General features: G+C 42.8%; 1 protein-coding gene across 1 annotated transcript in view; it reads right to left on the bottom strand.

The window, feature by feature from the left end:
- Positions 1 to 3980: 3980 nt before the first annotated feature.
- LOC122555203 (5-hydroxytryptamine receptor 7-like) overlaps positions 3981 to 22735 on the bottom strand; it is a 43430-nt gene continuing 24675 nt past the window's right edge. Inside the window, exon 2 of the mRNA XM_043700963.2 lies at positions 3981 to 6366. Coding sequence (XP_043556898.1) covers positions 5595 to 6366 — 772 coding nt within the window. The 3' untranslated portion in view covers positions 3981 to 5594. The remainder of the gene's footprint in view (positions 6367 to 22735) is intronic.

Here is a 22735-nt window from a genome sequence, read left to right as displayed (position 1 = left end):
CAATAATCTGCTCATCCACACTGAGTTTGGGCTCTTCCAGGACCACTCAAGTCCCAGCCTCATTACAGCCTTGGTTCAAAAGTGCACAAAAGACCTGAACTCCAGATGTGGGGTGAGTCACAGCTCTTGACAGCATGACAGCATTGACTAAATGAGGCATCAAGGATTCTACCAAAACTAGAATCAATGGGAATTAGGGGAAACTCTCCACTGGTTGGAGTTATACTTTTTACAAAGGAAGGTGACGCAGTTGTTGTCATCAGTCATCTGTGTCAGTCATCTGAGATCTAAACCATCCCTACAGGAGTTCCTCCAGGTAGTGTCCAAGTAAATAGAAATACCAAGATAGTGAACTAGCAGCACTGAGAGAATTGGGGGAGAGGAGACAGTAAGACAATACCGTTAGCATCAACTAGAGGAGAAGGCAAGGAAAAGACTTCAAGATGAGTAGGAGACAGTCCAAGACGGACTTCAGGATAGGCAGCAATGCAAAGTGGCCGAGCAGAGGCTGATATCCAAGATCACTACTCATGGGGATGGCCTCAACCAGGACCTTGGGTTCATGTCACACTACAGGTGACCATACTACACTATACACTCTGTCACACACACGAGCACAAGTACACACACACTCTTACATACTCACACACTCGCGTAGACTCTTTCTCATACACATGCTCTCTCTCGTACACACATATGCACACCCCATACTCAACCCACGCAAATACTCTCTATCACATCTACACACATACTTTACCAAACTTTCACACACGCAAACACACATTATCTCATGTTCATTCACACTTATATGCGCACACTCACATGCATACACTTTCTCTCTCTCTCTCATGCATCTGCACACGCATATAAGTCTATGGGGTGAACTTGCATTTGCAGAATTATATTTGCAGACGCATTCTATTTTGCTCAAAAAACACACAATCTGCAGGCAGTTAATGCAGGCAGTCAATCCATGTAATATTTTGTAAATTCCACTTTGGAAATAGAACCACTCTGACTCAGGATTGGGATACAGATAGACTCTAACCTAACCCTTTTAATGCATTGGCTGAGCTGAGCTGAGTAGTTACTTTTTGTTATAAAACCTTAAGTTTTCTTGAGAATGTGACTTAAAAGAAGTTCTGGGATTTACATATTAATGAACTGAAACCTGCAACCTATTCTAAAAGATGAAAGAACAGCAATTTAGCTTTGTTCAATATATCATGTCAGTTGCATGACACTGTGATCTTTTCCTATAAATTCTGTGTCTAATGATCCTGCTCCACAAGCACCCGATGATGGAGCAGCACTCTGAAATCTAGTGCTTCCAAATAAACCTTTTGGACTATAACCTGGTGTTGTGTGATTTTTAACTTAGGGGACAATAGGTGTAAGGTGAAAGGAGGTAAGTTTAGAGGAGGGTGGTAAGTGACTGGAATGCATTGCCAGACGAGGTGGTGGAGGCAGATACGATAGCAATGTGTAAGATGCAACTTGACAGATACTTGAATAGGTAGGTAATAGAGGGATACATACAACATAGAGGCAAAAGGTTTTTAGGTTAGAAAGGTGTCACATGTCAGCACAATCTTGGTGGGCCAAATAGGATGTTCCTGTGCTATATTCTTCTTTGTTCTTTGTTCTAACAAATAGAACCTATTTCCACTAATTTAGGAGTCTAACACTGAAGGGTGAAAACTATAATAATAATGACATTGGACTAGTAACACAGAGGCCAAAACTAATGTTCTAGGGACATGCTTCAAACCTCTGCATGGCAGGTGGCAAAATTTGAATTCAACAAAATCTAGAATTAAATGCTAATGGTGACCATGTAACCAAAGTCAATTGTTGTAAAACCCCATCAAGCTCACTGATGCCCTTTAGGAAAGAAAATCTGCCATCCTTACCTGTTCTGGCCTACATGCGACTCCACACACTCAACATGGTTGACTCTTCACTGCCCTCTGAAATGGCCTAGCAAGGCCTTCAGTTCAAGGGCAATTAGGGACGGGTAATAAATGGTGACCTTGCCAGCAGCACCAGTGTCCCATGAAAGAATAAAAAAAAATCCAAACCTGTCAGGAGTCATGTTCAGAAAGACCTCCACATGCAAAGGGTATTGTAGAGTTGCAATTTTCTTCCATGAATGGAAATTGATGATAGATCAATAAGTTTTCAAACTCAGTCAAACAAAGGCAATAAAAGATAAGTTACCACAGGCTAGTGTAAGGGATTCGATCACAAGTGAACTGTGAACTGAAGAAAAATGTCCTCGACTGTTCTCTATATTTCTCAATGCTCTAAATGGTGCTCCAACCTATTTTCTCTCCAAATTTAAAATGTACTGGAGGTACTTAGGTTCTCTGAGTCTAATCCCAAGTATCTACAGTCTTCCATCAACTGGAAGTGCTGGTGTCAAGATTGTGAGCTGTAATGCAGCTACAATGCATTCAATTTCCAGGTGTCTTATTGACAGCTCCTAATAAAGATGGGCTTTATAGATGACCATCCCACAGAGTGGTCAAAGTGCCAAAGTGCTGCGTCACAACACTATGTATCAAAACAGCAAATGCCTCAATATTTATTCGGCTTGTCTGGTTAATTCCCCGTGCTAAATGATACAGCTAATTCTTTAGAGATTGAGTCTGTTGCATCTGCAGAAGAGTGAATAACCTCACTGCATCACTACAAACTCTCTGTCATGTTCTACATCTGCCTACATCCTCTGAATGAACTTTACAAATCAACTCTCCACGGCTGCTACTGCAATAATATGAACAGATACCTCAGAACACTCAACCATGGGTTTCACAACTGGATTATTAAGTCCACTGAAGTGGAAACAGAGGAAGCAATAAAGAAATATCTTGGGCAAGTTTGTTTTTTTGAGTTGTTAAAACATTGAAGGGTTGTATTTTCAAAAATGGGATTCAGCTTTGCTTTGATTGACTTCCAGCCGGAGGTGAAGGGCTTTTGCCCGAAACATCGATGCCGCTGCTCCTTGGATGCTGCCTGAACTGCTGTGCTCTTCCAGCACCAGTAATCCAGAATTCCAGCCGGACCAGAGTCACTGAGGCGGACATTCACCTTTACCTGCCCACACATGAAAGTCTTCTGGGTTTCCTGATGCATTCACCTCTCCAGCCTCAGCAACTATCAGGTGAGGCTTTCAACATGATATTCCAAATAATCAAGAGACTGTTTACATACAAAAAAGCAGGGCACCTACACACGATATTGAGAGGCTTAGATCACAGCTTCCCTGGGAGCACTGAAGCCTAACTCAAGAAATAAATCATTTCGGTCTCTCCTGTCATTCCAACAGACCTTATCTGCTAGATATGTATGTGATGATTGGCCAATTATTGTTACAACTAAGCCAATGGCATTTGATGTCACCTGAGGCCTAGCCTGAATGGGCACAATAGTCATGGAGCCATACAGCCCTTTGGTCCAACCAGTCCATGAAGACCATGTTCCCAAACTAAACTAGTCCCACCTGCCTGCTCCTGGCCCATATCCCTCCAAACCTTACCTTTTCATGTACTTATCCAATTGTCTTTTAAATATTGTAACTGTACCCACATCCATCACTTTCTCAGGAAGTTCATTCCACACGCAAACCACTCTCTGTGTAAAAGGTTTTGACTCTCATGTCTTTTTTAAAACTCTCTTCTCTCACCTTAAAGATGTGAACCCTAATCTTGAAATCCCCTATCTTAGGGAAAAGACAACTACCATTAGCTCTCTCTATACCTCTCATTGTTTTATAACCTCTATAAGGCCACCTCTCAACCTTCTACACTCCAGTGAAAAAAATCCCAGCCTATCCAGCCTTTCTTTATAACTCAAACTCTCCATGCTTGGTGAACCTCTAGCTGGGCATCACTGATACACTTGCTGTTCTATCTATTTAATGCCCAGCACAAATATTTCCTCCCACTGTAATGAAAGAGAGACAGTCTTAGGGAGACAAAAGCTTCAGCTGAACCACTGAACAGCAAGGGGTTCTGTTCAAGATTCTCTTCATGGTTTTATTGAGAAATGAATTGTACAAGTTTTTACAATAGTGGAACACAACATCAACCTGTCTTACAGGGATTCTGGAACCAAGGTCAGCTGTTCAATGCATGTTTTACTATTGCTCAGCTAGTAAGATGCAGCTAGTGGGTAGTACAGTTGCATCCAATTCAGAAGGTTGGTTACTTAAAGCCCTAACTCAATGGCTGGAGCACTCCAGTGCATTACTGAGGGAGTGCCACACTATAAGAGATTACATCTTTCAGATGGCCCAATAAACCGATAGGCTGGCTGGCTGGCTTCTCAGGTGCACATGAAAGATCTCAAGGTCAATCAATTCTGGCAAAACACAGGACTGATCTCAAGTCCTGTCCAATATTGCTCCCTCAACCAGCATTACTATAATGAAAATAAACATGTGGCCTTTATAATGTTTACACAGCAATTTGGCTGCCACACTTCTGCATTACAACACTGTCTCCACTTTAAAATAAAAAGTACATGACGGGCAGTAAAGCATGTTGGGACATCCTGAAGTTATGAAAGGTACTATGTGAATGTTCATCTTTCCCGTCCAATGGACAGTGTCAATTAGTTTCTAATCCTACGCTCATGCAATGTTTCCTAAAGCCTTGTGATGTATTAACAGCGGCCAAAGCTTTAGCAAGGATCTGACAGCACAGTGTATGCTCTTATGGCATCCAACACTTCTGTGTCCAAACATTAAAAAAGCGCAACAAAGTATACATTGTCTTGACATACTGGTCATCATTTTGTGACTGTGAATAGCAAAACAAAAGTAGATGCTAGCATCAGTTTGTTCAATAGCAAATATTCAATGGCATCCCAGTCCAAGACCCTAACACCTTTGAAGACAATGAATTTGTCCATAAGGCTATACTCTAACTTCTGTGGTTTTGATCACTTTTCATAAATAAATCTATGTTTATTTAATACAAGGCATCCTGGTTTTGTATTTTAGAACATTACAAAGTCCCCAAAAAGAAAACTATCAGCTTAGTTCAGCAGTCAGATCTTCGTGTTGCTCTCCTGATTTCAGTTGCTTTCTAAGCCATTTTCCTCTATCGTCTTTCTCTATCATTCAGTCTCACATTCTTTAAAAGTCAACAATCATGATAATTTGTTAGCAGTTCAGAACGATTCCATTTTTTTGCACGATGTTCTAAACAATTGGCTGATTCACTCGGTCGCTGGTTTTGAGCTCCACATTTTCAGACCCTCGCCTTAGAATCCTGGTGGCATTTCCCCTCCCCCAATCCTCAGATGCCGTCTTGATGCAATTACGCTTTCTTGTCTGCCGCTCAGTTCCACTCACTTGGCCAGATTTTTGACGCGAAAAGATTTGCCTCGGCTCTCTCGAAGCCTGGCATTGCTTGGAGGACTAACAGCAATGAACACAGTTTCATTCTGCACGTGTCTGCCTCAATAGGGGAATCAAATATTTTGTAATGTCTCCCGGAGGGATACCTGGTCCTGATTTTGCTCTCAAGCATGCTCCTTCTTGGGCTGGCTACTATTTTCCTACAGTGCAATGGTTGGGGTTGAAGTTACAATATGCAATCATGTCTCTCAGTGGCCTTGAGTGCCTCATGCATGCTCGCAGCTGAAAGCCTCCTGTTGATGTTTCTGTACTTGCAACGCAGCAGGCTCCAGAAAGTAGTCCTCAGGTCTCGGTTGAAAAAGGCGTAGATGAGTGGGTTGATGAGGGAGTTGGTGTATCCCAACCACAGCAACGTTCTCTCCAACCTCAGCGGCATGCAACTGCATTCGATCCCGCAAATGAAGGGCCGGGCGGCAGAGAGCAGGAAAAAAGGCAGCCAGCAGAAGGTGAAGGCTCCAACAATGATCCCCAGGGTCCGGGCAGCCTTCTGCTCCCTCTTGAAGATAGAAATGTTCTTGCGATCATGCCTGAGGAGCTTAGATAAGGTGGCACACTCCTCTGCAGCCTTGAACCTCTTGGTGGCATGGTGGGCTCGAATGTCCTCCTCCATGTTGTAGACTCCATCCTGCTCGTATTGACGGGGAATACTCATGAACTTGTGCTTTTCCGCACTTACTTTAGCAGCTTTGTATATCCGGTAATACATAATCAGCATGACCGTCATGGGAATATAAAAAGCTACTCCCGTGGAGTAGACAGTGTACCCAAAGTCTTGGCTGATGAGACACATCCGGTCCACCGTGACATTTTTAGCCCAACCAAACAATGGCGGGAGGGTTATGGATGCTGAAAGGAGCCAAACGGTGATCACCATCTTGGCCATTGATCTTCCGTTCTGTCTCACTGGGTATGTCAAAGGGCGTGTTATTCCCAAGTATCTGAAACACACAATCAGAGAAACTGATTATCAATTCTAACTGCTCTTTAATGTAAAACAGAAGCTGCTGCTTATTTCACATTGTCACTCTTTAAGTCACGAACCGATCACTTTTTTATCGATACTATTCTCTTACGTATCTTGTCATTAAACAATGGAATTTGATTAATGCAACAAGCTCTGAGCCTCAGAGTTCATTGAAGGATGGCATGGTGGCTCAGTGGTTAGCACTGCTGCCTGCCTTACAGTGCCAGGGACCTGGGTTCGATTCCAGTCTCGTGCAACTGTGTGTGTGGAGTTTGCACAATCTCCCTGTGTCTGTGCGGGTTTCCTCCGGGTGCTCCAGTTACCTCCCACAATCAAAAGATGTGCAGATTACGTGAATTGGCCATGCTAAATTGCTTGTAGTGTTCAGGGATATGTAGGTTAGGTGCCTGAATCAGTGGTTAAATAATGTTAAAAATCACACAACACCAGGTTATAGTCCAACAGGTTTAACTGGAAGCACACTAGCTTTCGGAGCGACGCTCCTTCATCAGGTGATTGTGATAATCACCTGATGAAGGAGCGTCGCTCCGAAAGCTAGTGTGCTTCCAATTAAACCTGTTGGACTATAACCTGGTGTTGTGTGATTTTTTAACTTTGTACACCCCAGTCCAACACCGGCATCTCCGAATCATCGTTAAATAATGTGGCTGGGTAGATTACTCTTCGGAGGGTCAGTATGGACTTGTTGGGTCGAAGGGCCTGTTTCCACACTGTAGGGATTCTACGATTCTAACTGTTTGCTTCCATGTTGTTCACAGAAGTTCTGAACTAGATTACTGCTTTTCATCTTGCACTCATCAGGACATCTTTCAAGAATACAAATTCAAGGGGAAAATCAAGATTCAAGTAGAGTTGAGCGGACACTGATTGGTAGAGATCTTACTATCCATGAAAGCTGATTGATAGCTAATAAACAGCCTTTGTTAAACTTTCATCCAGACAGGTTGACTCTGATTGGACAGGGCATTCCCTTAGAAATGATGGTACCTATTTTGTTGGAAAAGACATTGATTGGCAGAATATGGAAAGTGGGGTGCTATAAGAGTCAATGCTGTTCCCTGAATGTTTTACATTTTATATCAATGACTTAAATAAAGGAATCAAAGGAATGGTAGTTAAATTCACAGATGTCACCAAGAAAGATAGGAAAGCATGTACAAAAGGGCATAAGGAGGCTGCAAGCACACACACACACACACACACACACACATACACACACACACACACAGGCACAAACACACACACACACATTTAGGTTGAGTGAGGGGGTTAAAATCAATCACATCGAGTATCATTTTTGGAAAACGTGAGTTTTATTTTACATTAGCCAGAAGAACAAATGAATAGCGTATTGTTTAAATGAAGAATAGCTGCAGAATGCAGATACACAAAGGGGCAGAGGTGTTCTGATGCATGAGTCACAAGACATTGGTATGTGCAGCATATAATCAAGAAGTTGGTGGCACGCTATCCTTTATTACAAGAATTGAACGTACAAACAGGATGTTCTGCTTCAATAATGTATGACACTGGTGAGACCACATCTTGAATAGTCTGGTCACCTTAGACTAGATTGCCTACAGTGTGGAAACAGGCCGTTCGGCCCAACAAGTCCACACCGACCCATTTCCCTCTGAATAATGCACCTAATATGATGGGCAATTTGGCATGGCCAATTCACCTGACCTGCATATTTTTGGATTGTGGGAGTATTCCAGAGCTAGATTAAAGTGGTGCTAGAAAAGCACAGCAGTTCAGGCAGCATCTGAGGAGTAGGGAAATCGACGTTTCGGGCAAAAGTCCTTCAAAGCACCCGGAGGAAACCCACACAGATAGTCACCCGAGGCTGGAATCACACCTGGGTTGCTGGCACTGTAAGGCAGCAATGCTAATCACTGAGCCACCGTGATCACCTTTCAGAAAGGAGAGGTATATAAGAATACAAAAATGAGAAGCAGGAGTAAGCCATTCAGCCCCTCAAACCTGCTCCATCATTCAATACAATCATAACTGACTGCATCTCAGCCCCAATTCCACTTTCCTGCCTGCTCTCCATAACTCATTAATCCATTAATAAATCTATCTCTTTCTTAAACTCACTCACTGACCCTGAGTCCACCACACTTTGGGGTAATGAATTTCACAGATTCTCAACCCTTTGAAGGAAGTCATAGAGTCATAACATGTATGGCATGGAAACATATCCTTCTGTCCAACTTGTCCATGCCAACCAGATATCCTAAATTAATCTAGTCGCATTTGCCAGCATTTGGCCCATATTCCTCTAAACCTTCCTACTCAAATATCCATCCAAATGCCTTTTAAATGTTGTAATTGTACCAGCCTCCACCACTTCCTCTGGCAGCTCATTCCATACACACACCAACCTCTGCGTAAAAAGGTTGTCCTTAGATCCCTTTTATATCTTTCCACTCTCATCCTAAACCTATGCCCTCTAATTCTGGACACCCCCATGCCAGGGAAAAGACATTTTCTATTTATCCTATCCATGCCCCTCATGATTTTATAAGGTCACTCCTCAGCCTCTAACACCCCAGCATATTTAGCCTGAAATTGTCCAACATCCTTGTAAATCTTTTCTGAACCCTTTCAAGTTTCACAACATCCTTCCAATAGGAAGGAGACCAGAATTGCACGCAATATTCCAAAAGCGGCTTAACCAGTGTCCTGAACAGCTGCAACTTGACCTCCCAACTCCTGCACTCAATGCTCTGACCAATAAAGGAAAGCATAACAAACACCTTCTTCACTATCCTATCTACCTGCAACTCTACTTTCAAGGAACTATGAGCCAGCACTCCAAGGTCTCTTTGTTCAGCTACATTCCCTAGGACCTTACCATTAAATGTATAAATCCTGCTCTGACTTGCTTTTCCAAAATGCAGCACCTCGCATTTATCTAAATTAAACTCCATCTGCCACTCCTTAGCCCATTGGACCACCTGATCAAGATCCCATTGTAATCTGAGGTAACCTTCTTCACTGTCCACTACACCTCCAATTTTGGTGTAATCTGCAAACTTACTAACTATACCTCCTATGTTCATGATTAGATTAGATTAGATTACTTACAGTGTGGAAACAGGCCCTTCGGCCCAACAAGTCCACACCGACCCGCCGAAGCGTAACCCACCCATACCCCTACATTTACCCCTTAACCCAACACTACGGGCAATTTAGCATGGCCAATTCACCTGACTTGCACATCTTTGGAGTGTGGGAGGAAACCGGAGCACCCGGAGGAAACCCACGCAGACACGGGGAGAACGTGCAAACTCCACACAGTCAGTAGCCTGAGGCGGGAATTGAACCTGGGTCTCTGGCGCTGCGAGGCAGCAGTGCTAACCACTGTGCCACCGTGCTGCCCACAAATCTAAATCATTAACATAAGATTAGATTAGATTATTTACAGTGTGGAAACAGGCCCTTCGGCCCAACAAGTCCACACCGCCCCGCCGAAGCACAACCCACCCATATCCCTACATTTACCCCTTACCTAACACTACGGACAATTTAGCATAGCCAATTCACCTGACCTGCACATCTTTGGACTGTGGGAGGAAACTGGAGCACCCGGGGGAAACCAGCGTAGACACGGGGAGAACGTGCAAACTCCACACAGTCAGTCACCTGAGGCGGGAACTGAACCCAGGTCTCTGGCGCTGTGAGGCAGCAGTGCTAACCACTGTACCACCGTGCCGCCCACGGTGACAAAATGTAATGGATCCAGTACTGATTCATCCTTCTCATCTCCAGATGGCTCCACAAGGTATTACAAGGGAATGGTTTGGTCACCCAGACCAACATCTATGATGATGTAAACTAGTTGACATTGATCATTGGATGTCATGTAGGACTCTTCCATCATTGTGGCAGAAGCAAATCCTGACTGGTGTGTTTATAAATATGGAACTCCAGGAAGGATTAGAGAGTTTTATTAGAGTTTATTATTAGATTATTAGAGTTTCCTGAAGAAGGGCTTATGCCCGAAACATCAATTCTCCTGCTCCTCGGATGCTGCATGTCCTGTGTTTTTCCAGCACCACATTTTTCAACTGTGTTACTCCAGCATCTGCAGTCCTCACTTTCTCCTAGGATTAGAGAGTTGCCAACACATGCAAGGGGCTTGGGTAAGAAAGGCAGCTCTGTATTCTCTCAAATAGTCACCATTTTGATTTTATTGTTACGACACGGGGTAAACCCCTCTGATAATTTTAAACTAGCAATACAGAAAAGATTCAATTCATGCTGTAATCTGTTAAATTTTGAGAGGGAAGAACTATCCCAGAGGTCACTACTTAAAGCAAAAATTAACACTTCTATTCTTTAAGTCCAACAAAGAATATTAAAACTAACAAAAATTTAGAACTCCTTTCTCTTAAACCTATCTTTTACCTCCCACTCAACGATACTGGTCCAATAAAAATCCCGATTAAGATTTTTTTAAAAATCACATTCCAAAAACCAGTCAGTTTTGTTAATTTTCTTTTGTAAATTTTCTTTAGGTCAATTTCAATGTTCTGGTGCACAAACTTATGGATTTGTACCTCTCAGAGTGCTGTTCAGCTGACAGTCTGCACTTGTTGGTGGCTTGGCAGTTCTCCCATTAAATGTTCAAAATGTCCTGCTTTATACCTCAAAACATCGGAGCACTTCATTGGTTTTAATATTATCAAAATACTAAATTCAAATTTGATTGGATTTTGGTATCTTGGGGTATAATTTAAACTGATTGGCCAAATTTGAATTTGTTTTTGTTTCATGGCAACCCAGATGCTGCTATTTGTTTTGACCAAATGTTACATTGTTACCGTGTTCAGGACTCTATGTGCTTTGTCAGTCCTTGCTAGCTTTTCAACTCTTTTAAAAGTACAGTACACCTCTACACCTTCATAAAATTGTAGAACAACTTTGAAAACAGTAGTGGAATGAAAAAGCATGTTCACCTGCCTTCATGGTCTGATAGGTGTAGAGTCAATACCCAAACTAAGCCCAAACTGGGCCTTCACTAAGATCCCAGTTTTGATTGCTGTTTTGAGTTAGGTCACACCATGTTCTGTGAGCAGATGGGAAGCTACCATTCACCTCAACTAAGCTGGTTAAACATTTATGAGTCAAACGTCACCCTACAAACATTTGAGGTCTCTGCAGGTACAGTGATAGTATCTCTACCTGTCAACCAGGAGGTCCAAGTTTAAGTCCCACCTGCTTCTTTGAACAGATTAATTAGACAATATCCACAAATATTTACAATTGAGTAATTATTGATGTGGCTTTGTAAATATAAAAAGTTCAATGTAGTCCATGGCATCAGGAAATCTATGGTATTGTCACTAACCTGAATTGAGTGTCACTATCTGGTCTGGATTTCATGAAAACTAGATTATGATTAACTTGCGCTAGATTATTACCAACAGAACTCGACTGTCACTAACTGAGAAAGAGTAGTCACTACCCTAGTCATGCTGTTATTATATTGACCTGACTGTGACTAACCAGGATTGGATTCTCATTAACCTGGTCTATATCGATGCTGCAAAAAAGAAATTGCTATAGAAACTCAGCAAGTCTGGCAGTATCTGTGGAGAGAGAAATAGAGGTAACACTTTGGGTCCAGTGACCCTTCTTCAGACCTGGAATGTTCTGAGGAAGTGGTGAAGGCTGTTACAATTATAATGTTTAAAAGGCATCAGGATAGGTACATGAATAGGAAGGGTTTAGATTAGATTGTCTACAGTATGGAAACAGGCTCTTCAGCCCAACAAGTCCACATGGACCCTCTGAAGAGCAAGCCACCTCACCCCAACCCCATATTTACCCCTGACTAATGCAACTAACACTGTGGGCAATTTAGCATGACCAATTCACCTGACCTGGACATCTTTGGACCATGGGAGGAAACTCACGTAGACACGGGGAGAATGTGCAAACTCCACACAGACAGTCACCCAAGGCGGGGATCGAACCCAGATCCCTGGTGCTGTAAAGCAGTCGTGCTAACTACTGAGCCAGCCTGCCACCCAAGGGGCATGGGCAAAGTGCTGGTAAGTGGAACTAGATTAATTTAGGATACCTAGTCAGCATGGATGCATTGAATCAAAGGGTCTGTTTCCATATTGTACATCCCTATGACACTATGACTGTAGTCAGGATTTTCATTAACATGATCCAGATTGTCAATAATCCCATGGAGGCCAATATTTTATTTGAATTCTCAGTGATCAATTGAAATGAATTTCCATGATGAAATTTCATCTTTTAAGCTAATTACTGTAACAAGCAAACTAAATACTACATGAACTGAAAATGATTTACTAGGTAGACTATAAACTGCGGAAAAGATACTTCTGATTTAACATTTTTAAATAACTGAAAACCCCAAGCTACAAATATATTCCAGTGCCTGCTATCAGCAGTTTTTACAGGAAATCCGTCCAACATTACCCTCAGTAAAAGGCTTTTGTTTTATTCGTTAATGGGATGTAAATGTCACCAGCTAATGGCACTGATGAGGCAATCACAAGGTTGCAGGGTAATTTCTTATACATACAATCTTAATCTGTTCATTCATAGAATCCCTACATTGTGGAAACAGGTCATTTGGCCCATTGGCCCTATAAATATAAAAAGTTCAATATAGTCCATGGCATCAGGAAATCTATGGTATTGTCACTAACCTGAATTGAGTGTCACTATCTGGTCTGGATTCCATTCTGCCCCTCTGAAGACCATCCCAACCAGACCCATGCTCCTCCCATATCCCTGTAATCCAGCATTTCCCATGGCTACTCCATCTAAACTACCCATCCCTGGACACAATGAGCAATACAGCATGGCCAATCCACCCTAACCTGCACATCTTTGGACTATGGGGGGAAACCAGATACCTGGAGGAAACCCACACAGACACGGGGAGAATCTGTAAAATCCCAAGGGTGGAATTGAACCCTATTGGTGTGACAAAGCAGTGCTGACCATTGAGTCACCATGCTGCCCAAGGTCAATTGATCAAGGTTCTGGACCTGTAGCTATGTGGTGCTGCCTTCTTACATCTTTAATACTTCAGAACAATTTTTATTTAGGTCCATTCTAACGAAGCGGACCACAGGTTTGGCAGGCCACGAAAAGTGCAGGCAAATCTATTACTAGCATCTATCTTATTTCTTTAAGATTTCTAGGGCAGATATCATCTGCCAAATCAAAAATTTCTCATTTTATCTGAGACACTATTCTAATCTAATGATAACAATTTTAATGGCAACCTCATCTCTTCATGCTGCCATTGACAATCAGTTTCAAGATGGATGCAATGCACTTGCTTAGTATTTGAGACTTGATATTCATTTCATCTGTCCTCAAACACTTTGCAAAGATTCAATGTGGGCTTTGATAGTCCTGTCTCTTAATACAGCAGATAAAAGCTTTTCATATTACTCCCAGGCACACCATCCTTTTTTCCATTAACCTTTTAGCTGCTCTAATAGCAGCCTTGGTTTTCTTTGACTGATTTGCATTTCTTTTTTTATTTTCCTCACTGTCATTTGCTTTCATTCCACATAAACATTTTTCTTTTCATCCTTATTTGTCATAATGCATGACCTCTCAGTCACCTTGGCTTATTTTCGGCATGATTCCTTCAGTTGTCATTTGTATTATACACTTCAATATGAGAAATCAAAACTCAGTTTTTCTAATCTGGGATCCTGAGAACGTAACTATGAAACTTTAACTATCAAATATCAGCGTCCACATTGTCCGTCCACTAGCCTTTCAAAAGCATATCTTATTAAACTGGCGACATTTCAAAAGCTATTTACCAGGACGCTACCAGGAATGGAAGATTTGAGGTCTAAGTACAGGCTGGAGAGGCTGGGGTTTTTTTTCATTGGAGAGTAGGAGGTTGAAGGGTGACTTTATAAAGGTTTATAAAATCATGAGGAGTGTAGATAAGATGAATGGCAGGTGTCTTTACCTGAGGGTAGTGGATTTCAAGCCGAGGGGACATATTTTTGAGGTGAGAGGAGAAAGATTTTAAAAAGACATGAGGGCCAAATATTTTAAACAGAGGGTGGTTCTTGTGTGGAGCGAACTCCCAGAGGTAGTGGTGGATGCGGGTATAGTTAAAGCATTGAAAAGATATTTGAAAACTAGATGAATAAGAAACGCTTGGAGTGAAATGGGCCAAGCACAGGCAGGTGGGAGTAGTTTAATTTGGGATTATGGTCAGTATGGACTGGTTGGATCGACGGGTCTGTTTCCATGCTGTATGACTCTTTATCACAAGCTAACAAGCAGGATACACACAGGAATATCTCTTTTGCTACATTTTAGATTATGTTAAGAACTTCTAAATAATTTTAAACTTTGAGGGCTGTTCCCTCAGTATAGGATTGAATTCACCTTTAAATATAATCAGAGCCACAGCTTTTTAAATAAAAAAATGTTCATGGGATGTGGCATTGTTCGTTTCATAGAATCAGAGGATCCCTACAGTGGGGAAGCAGGCCATTCAGCCCATCGAGTCCACACCGCTCCTCCAAAGAACATCCCACCCAGACCCATCCCCGACACGCTCCCTGTAACCCTGCACTCTCCCATGGCTAATCCCACACTCTCCCTGTAACCCTGCACTCTCCCATGGCTAATCCACCTAATTTACACACCTCTGCACACTGTGGGCAATTTAGCATGACCAATCCACCTAAACTGCACATTTTTGAACATAAAAGGTCAATTATTAGATTAGATTACATTACGGAAACAGGCTCTTCGGCCCAACAAGTCCTCACCGCCCCGCCGAAGCGCAACCCACCCATACACCTACATTTACCCCTTACCTAACACTACGGGCAATTTAGCATGGCCAATTCACCTGACCTGCACATCTTTGCGACTTGTGGGAGGAAACCGGAGCACCCGGAGGAAACCCACACAGACACGGGGAGAATGTGCAAACTCCACACAGTCAGTCGCCTGAGGCGGGAATTGAACCCGGGTCTCTGGCGCTGTGAGGCAGCAGTGCTAACCACTGTGCCACCGTGCCGCACGAATTATGTTCTGGAGTTGCACGAATAATGCAGATTTCCTTCTCTAAGGGGCATTCGTGAACCAGATAGGTTTTTACATCCAGGGAAGTTATTTGGGTGGAACTGAGGAATAAGAAAGGGAAGATCACCTTATTGGGATTGTATTATACACCCCCTAATAGTCAGAGGGAAATTGAGAAACAAATTTGTAAGGAGATCTCAGCTATCTTTAAGAATAATAGGATGGTTATGGTAGGGGATTTTAACTTTCCAAACATAGACTGGGACTGCCATAGTGTTAAGGGTTTAGATGGAGAGGAATTTGTTAAGTGTGTACAAGACAATTTTCTGATTCAGTATGTGGATGTACCTACTAGAGAAGGTGCAAACCTTAACCTATTCTTGGGAAATAAGGCAGGGCAGGTGACTGAGGTGTCAGTGGGGGAGCACTTTGGGGACAGCAACCATAATTCTATTAGATTTAAAATAGTGATGGAAAATGATAGACCAGATCTAAAAGTTGAAGTTCTAAACTGGAGAAAGGCCAATTTTGATGGTATTAGGCAAGAACTTTCAAAAGCTGATTGGGGGCAGATGTTCGTAAGTAAAGGGATGGCTGGAAAATGGGAAACCTTCAAAAATGAGATAATGAGAATTCAGAGAAAGTATATTCCTGTGAGGGTGAAAGGAAAGGCTGGTAGGTATAGGGAATGCTGGATGACTAAAGAAATTGAGGATTTGGTTAAGAAAAAGAAGCAAGCATATGTAAGGTATAAACAGGATAGATCGAGTGAATCCTTAGAAGAGTATAAAGGCAATAGGAGTATACTTAAGAGAGAAATCAGGAGGGCAAAAAGGGGACATGAGATAGCATTGGCAAATAGAATTAATGAGAATCCAAAGGGTTTTTACAAATACATGAAGGACAAAAGGGTAATGAGGGAGAGAATAGGGCCCCTCAAAAAACAACAAGGCGGCCTTTGTGTGGAGCCACAGAAAATGGAGGAGATGTTAAACAAGTATTTTGCATCAGTATTTACTGTGGAACAGGATATGGAAGATACAGAATTTAGGGAAATACATGGTGACATCTTGCAAAATGTCCATATTACAGAGGAGGAAGTGCTGGATGTCTTGAAACAGTTAAAGGTGGATAAATCCCCAGAACCTGATCAGGTGTACCCTAGACATCTGTGGGAAGCTAGAGTAGTGATTGCTGGGCTCTTGCTGAGATATTTGTATCATCGATAGTCACAGGTGAGGTGCCAGAAGACTGGAGGTTGGCTAATATGGTGCCACTGTTTAAGAAGGGTGGTATGTTCAAGAGCTTAAAAATGCGTTGCTGGAAAAGCGCAGCAAGTCAGGCAGCATCAAAGGAGCAGGAGAATCGACGTTTCGGGCATACGCCCTTCTTCAGGACAAGCCAAGGAACTACAGACCAGTGAGCCTGACCTCAGTGGTGAGCAAGTTGTTGGAGGGAATCCTGAGGGGCAGGATTTACACTTATTTGGAAAGGCAAGGACTGATTAGGGATAGTGTGTGGGCAATCATGTCTCACAAACTTGATTGAGTTTTTTGAAGAAGTAACAAAGAGGATTGATGAGGGCAGAGCAGTAGATGTGATCTATATGGACTTCAGTAAGGCATTCGACAGGGTTCCCTACAGGACACTGGTTAGCAAGGTTAGATCTCAGAGAAGACAGGGAGAACAAGCCACTTGGATACAGAATTGGCTCAAAGCTAGAAGACAGTGGGTGATGGTGGAGGGTTGTTTTTCAGGCTGGAGGCCTGTGACCAGTGGAGTGCCACAAGGATCAGTTCTGGGTCCTCTATGTTTTGTCATTTACATAAATGATTTGGATGCAAGCATAAGAGATACAGTTAGTAAGTTTGCAGATGACACCAAAATTGGAGGTGTAGTGGACAGCAAAGAGGGTTACCTCAGATTACAGCAGGATCTTGATCAGATGGGCCAATGGGCTGAGAAGTGGCAGATGGAATTTAATTCAGATAAATGTGCGGTGCTACATTTTGGGAAAGCAAATCTTAGCAGAACTTATACACTTAATGATAAGGTCATAGGGCGTGTTGCTGAACCATGGAGTGCAGATTCATAGCTCCTTGAAAGTGGAGTTGCAGGTAGCTAGGATAGTGAAGAAGGCATTTGGTATGCTTTCGTTGAGTTGGGAATTCATGTTGCGGCTGTATGGGACATTGGTTAGGCCACTTTGGAATACCGTGTGCAAATCTGGTCTCCTTTCTATTGGAAAGATGTTGTGAAACTTGAAAAGATTCAGAAAAGATTTACAAGTATGTTGCCAGGGTTGGAGGATTTGAGCTATAGGGAGAGGCTGAACAGGCTGGGGCTGTTTTCCCTGGAGTGTTGGAGGCTGAGGGGTGACCTTATAGAGGTTTACAAAATTATGAGAGGCATGGATAAGATAAATAGACAAAGTCCAGAACTAGAGGCCATAACTTTAGGGTGAGAGGGGAAAGATATAAAAGAGACCTCAGGGGCAACGTTTTCACACAGAGGGTGGTATGTGTATGGAATGAGCTGCCAGAGGATGTGGTAGAGGCTGATACAATAGCAATATTTAAAAGGCATTTGGATGGGTATATGAATAGGAAGGGTTTGGAGAGATATGGGCCGGGTGCTGGCAGGTGGGACTAGATTGGGTGGGATATCTGGTCGGCATGGACGGGTTGGACTGAAGGGTCTGTTTCCATGCTGTACATCTCTAAGACCCTTTGACTCTAGAACAATTTACAGTGGCTACATGGCCTCCATTCAGCTAACTATTTATTCCAGATTTTTGAATTGACTGAATACAAATATCACCATCTATCATGGTGGGAATTAAACATATGTCCTTGGAACATTATTCCAGGGTCCAAAGCCTGCCTTGGAAAGGTATGAACCCTTTATTTTCTTAAGCATAAAGTCACGTCAACTGGGGTGCTTCTGCACTTCATGTAATCATTGTATTCTGTATCAACACCAATGTGTCAAAAAGTGTTATTCTCGGTCTAACAGTTTCAAAGGCCTTTTTCAACAGTTTGATTAAAATTTTAAAAGTGATGGGTTAGGTGGATTGGCCACGCAAGATTGCACCATAGTGTTGAGGGGGGTGTAGCTTAGCCATGGGAAATGCAGGGCAACAGGGATAAGCTAGGGGTGTGAGTCTGGGTGGAACGCTCTTCGGAGGGTCGGTGTAGACTTGTTGGGCCAAATGGCCTGCTTCCACAATATAGGGATTCTATTCTAGGGGATTCTGCTTGGATTGCATGTGGAGGAGGATGTATCATTAGGACAGGCCACCTTTCCAATAAGGTGAGAGGGGATTTTGAGGAGGGGTTGGGGGGATATGCTGGGCCCTGAGTTGGAATTTGGGGAGGTTGGTGAGGGCAACAGGATGATTGACATGGGTCAATTGCCCCCTTCTGATATCTCCATCAGAGGAATCAGTTTTCTCAATTCTCAATGCATCCTAAGCACCTCAGATAGATCACCCCTAATCTGTCACACTCGACTAAACACAAGCACTTTCTACCGTTCTCAGAATTTTCTCAGTCCCATTCATGGAATCATAGAACATCACAGCGGGAGAGCAATAATGCTTGTGATGACAAGGTGTCAAATGGAACTGTCAGGAAGACCTGTCAAAAGCACTTCTTATGGAGGTGTCAAACTGTCAATGCATTTAACAGTCTAAAGCTTCATAATCACTGAAAAATGCCAAGACCCTTAAGCAAAGTGATTGATTGATATTTCATGGTCTGACACAGACCTGAGGGTTTGCACTACTGAATTATTGCTGCACAACCAAGTTCACAGCTATCTATCATTACAGTTGGATGCCTGCAATTTCTCAATTTGATTGACAGCTGTAATTGGACATAGGCTCTTTCATGTGGGACCATGACTGCTCATTGGTACAGAGGTGAAGAAAAGGGCAGGTTTTAGGGGTGTAAAAGTTGAATGGGAGCAGGAAACACTGGGTACAAAAGTCGATGAAAAATGGAAGACTTCCAAAAGAGAGGTGGATGGGATAAGCAAGGTACATTGAGAAATAAATACAGGGTATCCAAAGCTAGACTACCTGAGATTGCCGATTATGATTATGGCCTGATTGACTAAGGACACTGATGAGAAAATGAGGAAGAAAAGGGAAAGGCATACGATGCAAAACAAAATCATAATAGCAATACGAAACAGGAAGAGTGTCTCAATGGCTAGGAATGAGCATTCTCAGATTGTAGACAGATTAAAAATGATATTCCTAAGGGATCAATGTTGGGACTCTTCCTTTTTCTGATTTATATAAACAATGTGAAGATGGATGTTGAGGGCAAAATCTCTAAATTTGCAATGATACTAAGTTAGGGGGAATAGTGACTTGTGAAGATGATGCTCAGAGAGACATTGCAAGTTGGCCAAATGGGCAGACATATTAGCAGATGAATCTCAATACAGAGAAATGTGAGGCAATGCATTTTGGTAGAAATGATAGTGGAAGATAGTAGATGATGACACGTTTCTCCCAGACCGTCTCAACACCTTCTATGCTCGCATCGAGCAGAATTTTGACGGAGAGGCAACACTTATTCCAATAAGTCCTAATGAACCTATTCCAACAGTCACTGCATCAGAGGTCAGATCAGTTTTCCTTCATGTGAATCCAAGGAAAACGATGGGACCAGATGGAGTACCAGGCCATACACTCAGAGCATGCGTAGATCAACTGGTAGAGGCCTTTCTGGACATCTTCAACCTCTCCCTGCAGCAGGCCATTGTGCCTGCCTGTTCCAAGAGGGCCAACATCATCTCTGTGCCTAAGAAGGCTCATGCACCATGTCTCAATGACTACCGGCCAGTGGCCCTAACTTCAGTGGTCATGAAGTGCTTTGAAAGGCTGGTCATGGCATAAATCAACTTCATTTCCTCATTCCTGAAGAAGGGCTCATGCCTGAAACGTCGATTCTCCTGCTCCTTTGATGCTGCCTGACCTGCTGTGCTTTTCCAGCAACACATTTTCAGCATTAATCAACTTCAGCCTCCCTACTATTCTTGACCCACTCCAATTTGCCTATCGGACCACAGATCCATGTCAGATGCCCTATCACTTGCCCGTCACACCTCCCTAGAACATCTTGACACCAAGAACAGCTATGTAAGAATCCTACGCATTGACGACGTTCAGCCTTCAACACTATTATCCCCTCGAGACTGATTACTAAACTTAGTGATCTCACTAAGCCCACTCTCTGCAATTGAATCCTCAGTGTCCTGACCCACAGGCCACAATCAGTGAAGATTAGGGACAATATTTCATCCTCACTAACACTCAACACTGGAGACCCCTAATGTACTCATTGTATATACATGACTGGATTGCCAAATACCAGACTAATGCCATTTACAAGTTCGCTGGTGACACCACCATAGTCGGTCGAATCTCAGATGGTGATGAAACAGACTACAGATGGGAGGTGGAAGATCTGGAAATTTGGTGCACTGAGAACAGCCTAGCTCTCAATGCTGGCAAAACCAATGAATTCATTATTGACTTTCGGCGGGATGTTACTCATGCCCCCCCACACATTAACAGCCCAGAAGTGGAGCGAGTGGAGAGTGTCAAGCTCCTGGGATTGGTCATCTATAGCAAGCTTTATTGGACTCTTCATGTGGACGCACTAGCTACAAAGGCCCAACAGTGTCTCTTCTTCCTCAGTTAGCTGAGGAAATTTGGCATGATGGCAAATACCCTTGCCAACTTTTATAGGTTCACCATCAAGAGCATTCTGTCTGGCTGTATCACCAGCTGGCATGGCAGCTGTACCATTCAAAACCGGAGATGGTTACAGAGAGTGGTGAACTTGGCCCGGACAATCACAAAGTCCAACCTCCCATCTATAGAATCCATCTACCAGGCCCGATGTCAAGGAAAGGCCGCCAACATTCTCAAAGATCCATCCCCCCCGGCAATGTTTTTCTACAACCTCTACCACCAGGGAGAAGATACAGAAGCCTGAACACACTCACCAGCCGGTTTCGAAACAGTTTCTACCCTACTGCTGTTAGAATACTGAATGGACTCACAAACTCTTAACATTCGCCCGTACCTGTGTTTTTGTTTTTGCCGCTGTTTACCTATTATTTACTTATCTATGCTGCTTAACTCTGTGATCTGCCTGTATTGCTCGCTAGACAAAGCTTCTCACTGTACCTCAGTACACGTGACAATAAATTCAATTCAATTCAATTCAGAAGAAACCTGGAGAGACAATACAGGCCTCAATGGTACAACTTTGAGGGGAGAACGGGGCAGAGGGACCTTTTGCATAATTTTCTAAAGGGTTCACGTGTGTAATTCTCTGAAGGTGGCCAAGCACATTATTAAGAAGGCTTATAGCATCTTGGGATTATAAATACTCGCATAGAGTATAAAATTAAGAAAACGTGCAAGAGAGCATGTCAAGAGCAATGGCAGGCAAACCTACAGAGAAGAAATGAGGTGCCAGCCTGGTGGCAGAACTACTCACATGCCAAACAGAATACGCAGCAACTGGGAGACAGATCTAAGCAATCCCACAACCAATGGATCAGCTCTAAACTCTGCCACATCCAATGTGAATAGTGGTGAGCAATTAAAACAACTCACATTAGGCCCACATTGGGGTTAGGCCATAGATCAGTCATGATCTCATTGAATAGTGGAACAAGCTGAAGGGGTGAATGGCCTATTCCTGTTCCTATGTTACAATGTAGAGGAGTGGTGTTGGACTGGGGTGGACAAAGTTAAACATCACACAACAACATGACCCCTTTCAGTTGCATGACCCTGTAATCTTTTGCTATACATTCTGTATCTTATGATCCTGCTCCACAGCTACCTTATGAAGGAGCTCCCAAATAAACCTGTTGGACTATAACCTGGTGTTGTGTGATTTTTAACTTTGTTCCTATGTTGCTACTTGAGATGGAAACTCCACAAATATCTCCATCCTTGATGATGGAAGAGCCCAACATATCAGTGCAAAAGATAAGACTGAAGCATTTGCAATAATCTTCAGCCACAAGTGTCAAGTAGATGATCCATACTGGCCTCCTCTAAGTGGTCCCCAGCATCACAGATACCAGTCTTCAGCCAATTTGATTCACTCCACGTGATATCAAGGAACATTTGGAAGAACTGGATACCGCAAAGGTTATGGGCCCTGACAATATTCCAGCAATAGTACTGAAGACTAGCTCGCCAAAATGTACTGCTC

Source organism: Chiloscyllium plagiosum, unplaced genomic scaffold, assembly GCF_037043375.1.
Source record: "Chiloscyllium plagiosum isolate Xiang-an unplaced genomic scaffold, Cpla_swu_hap1 HiC_scaffold_1, whole genome shotgun sequence".
Classification (NCBI taxonomy): domain Eukaryota; kingdom Metazoa; phylum Chordata; class Chondrichthyes; order Orectolobiformes; family Hemiscylliidae; genus Chiloscyllium; species Chiloscyllium plagiosum.
Note: the sequence above shows the minus strand (reverse complement) of the source record. Positions and strands in the feature narration are given on the sequence as shown.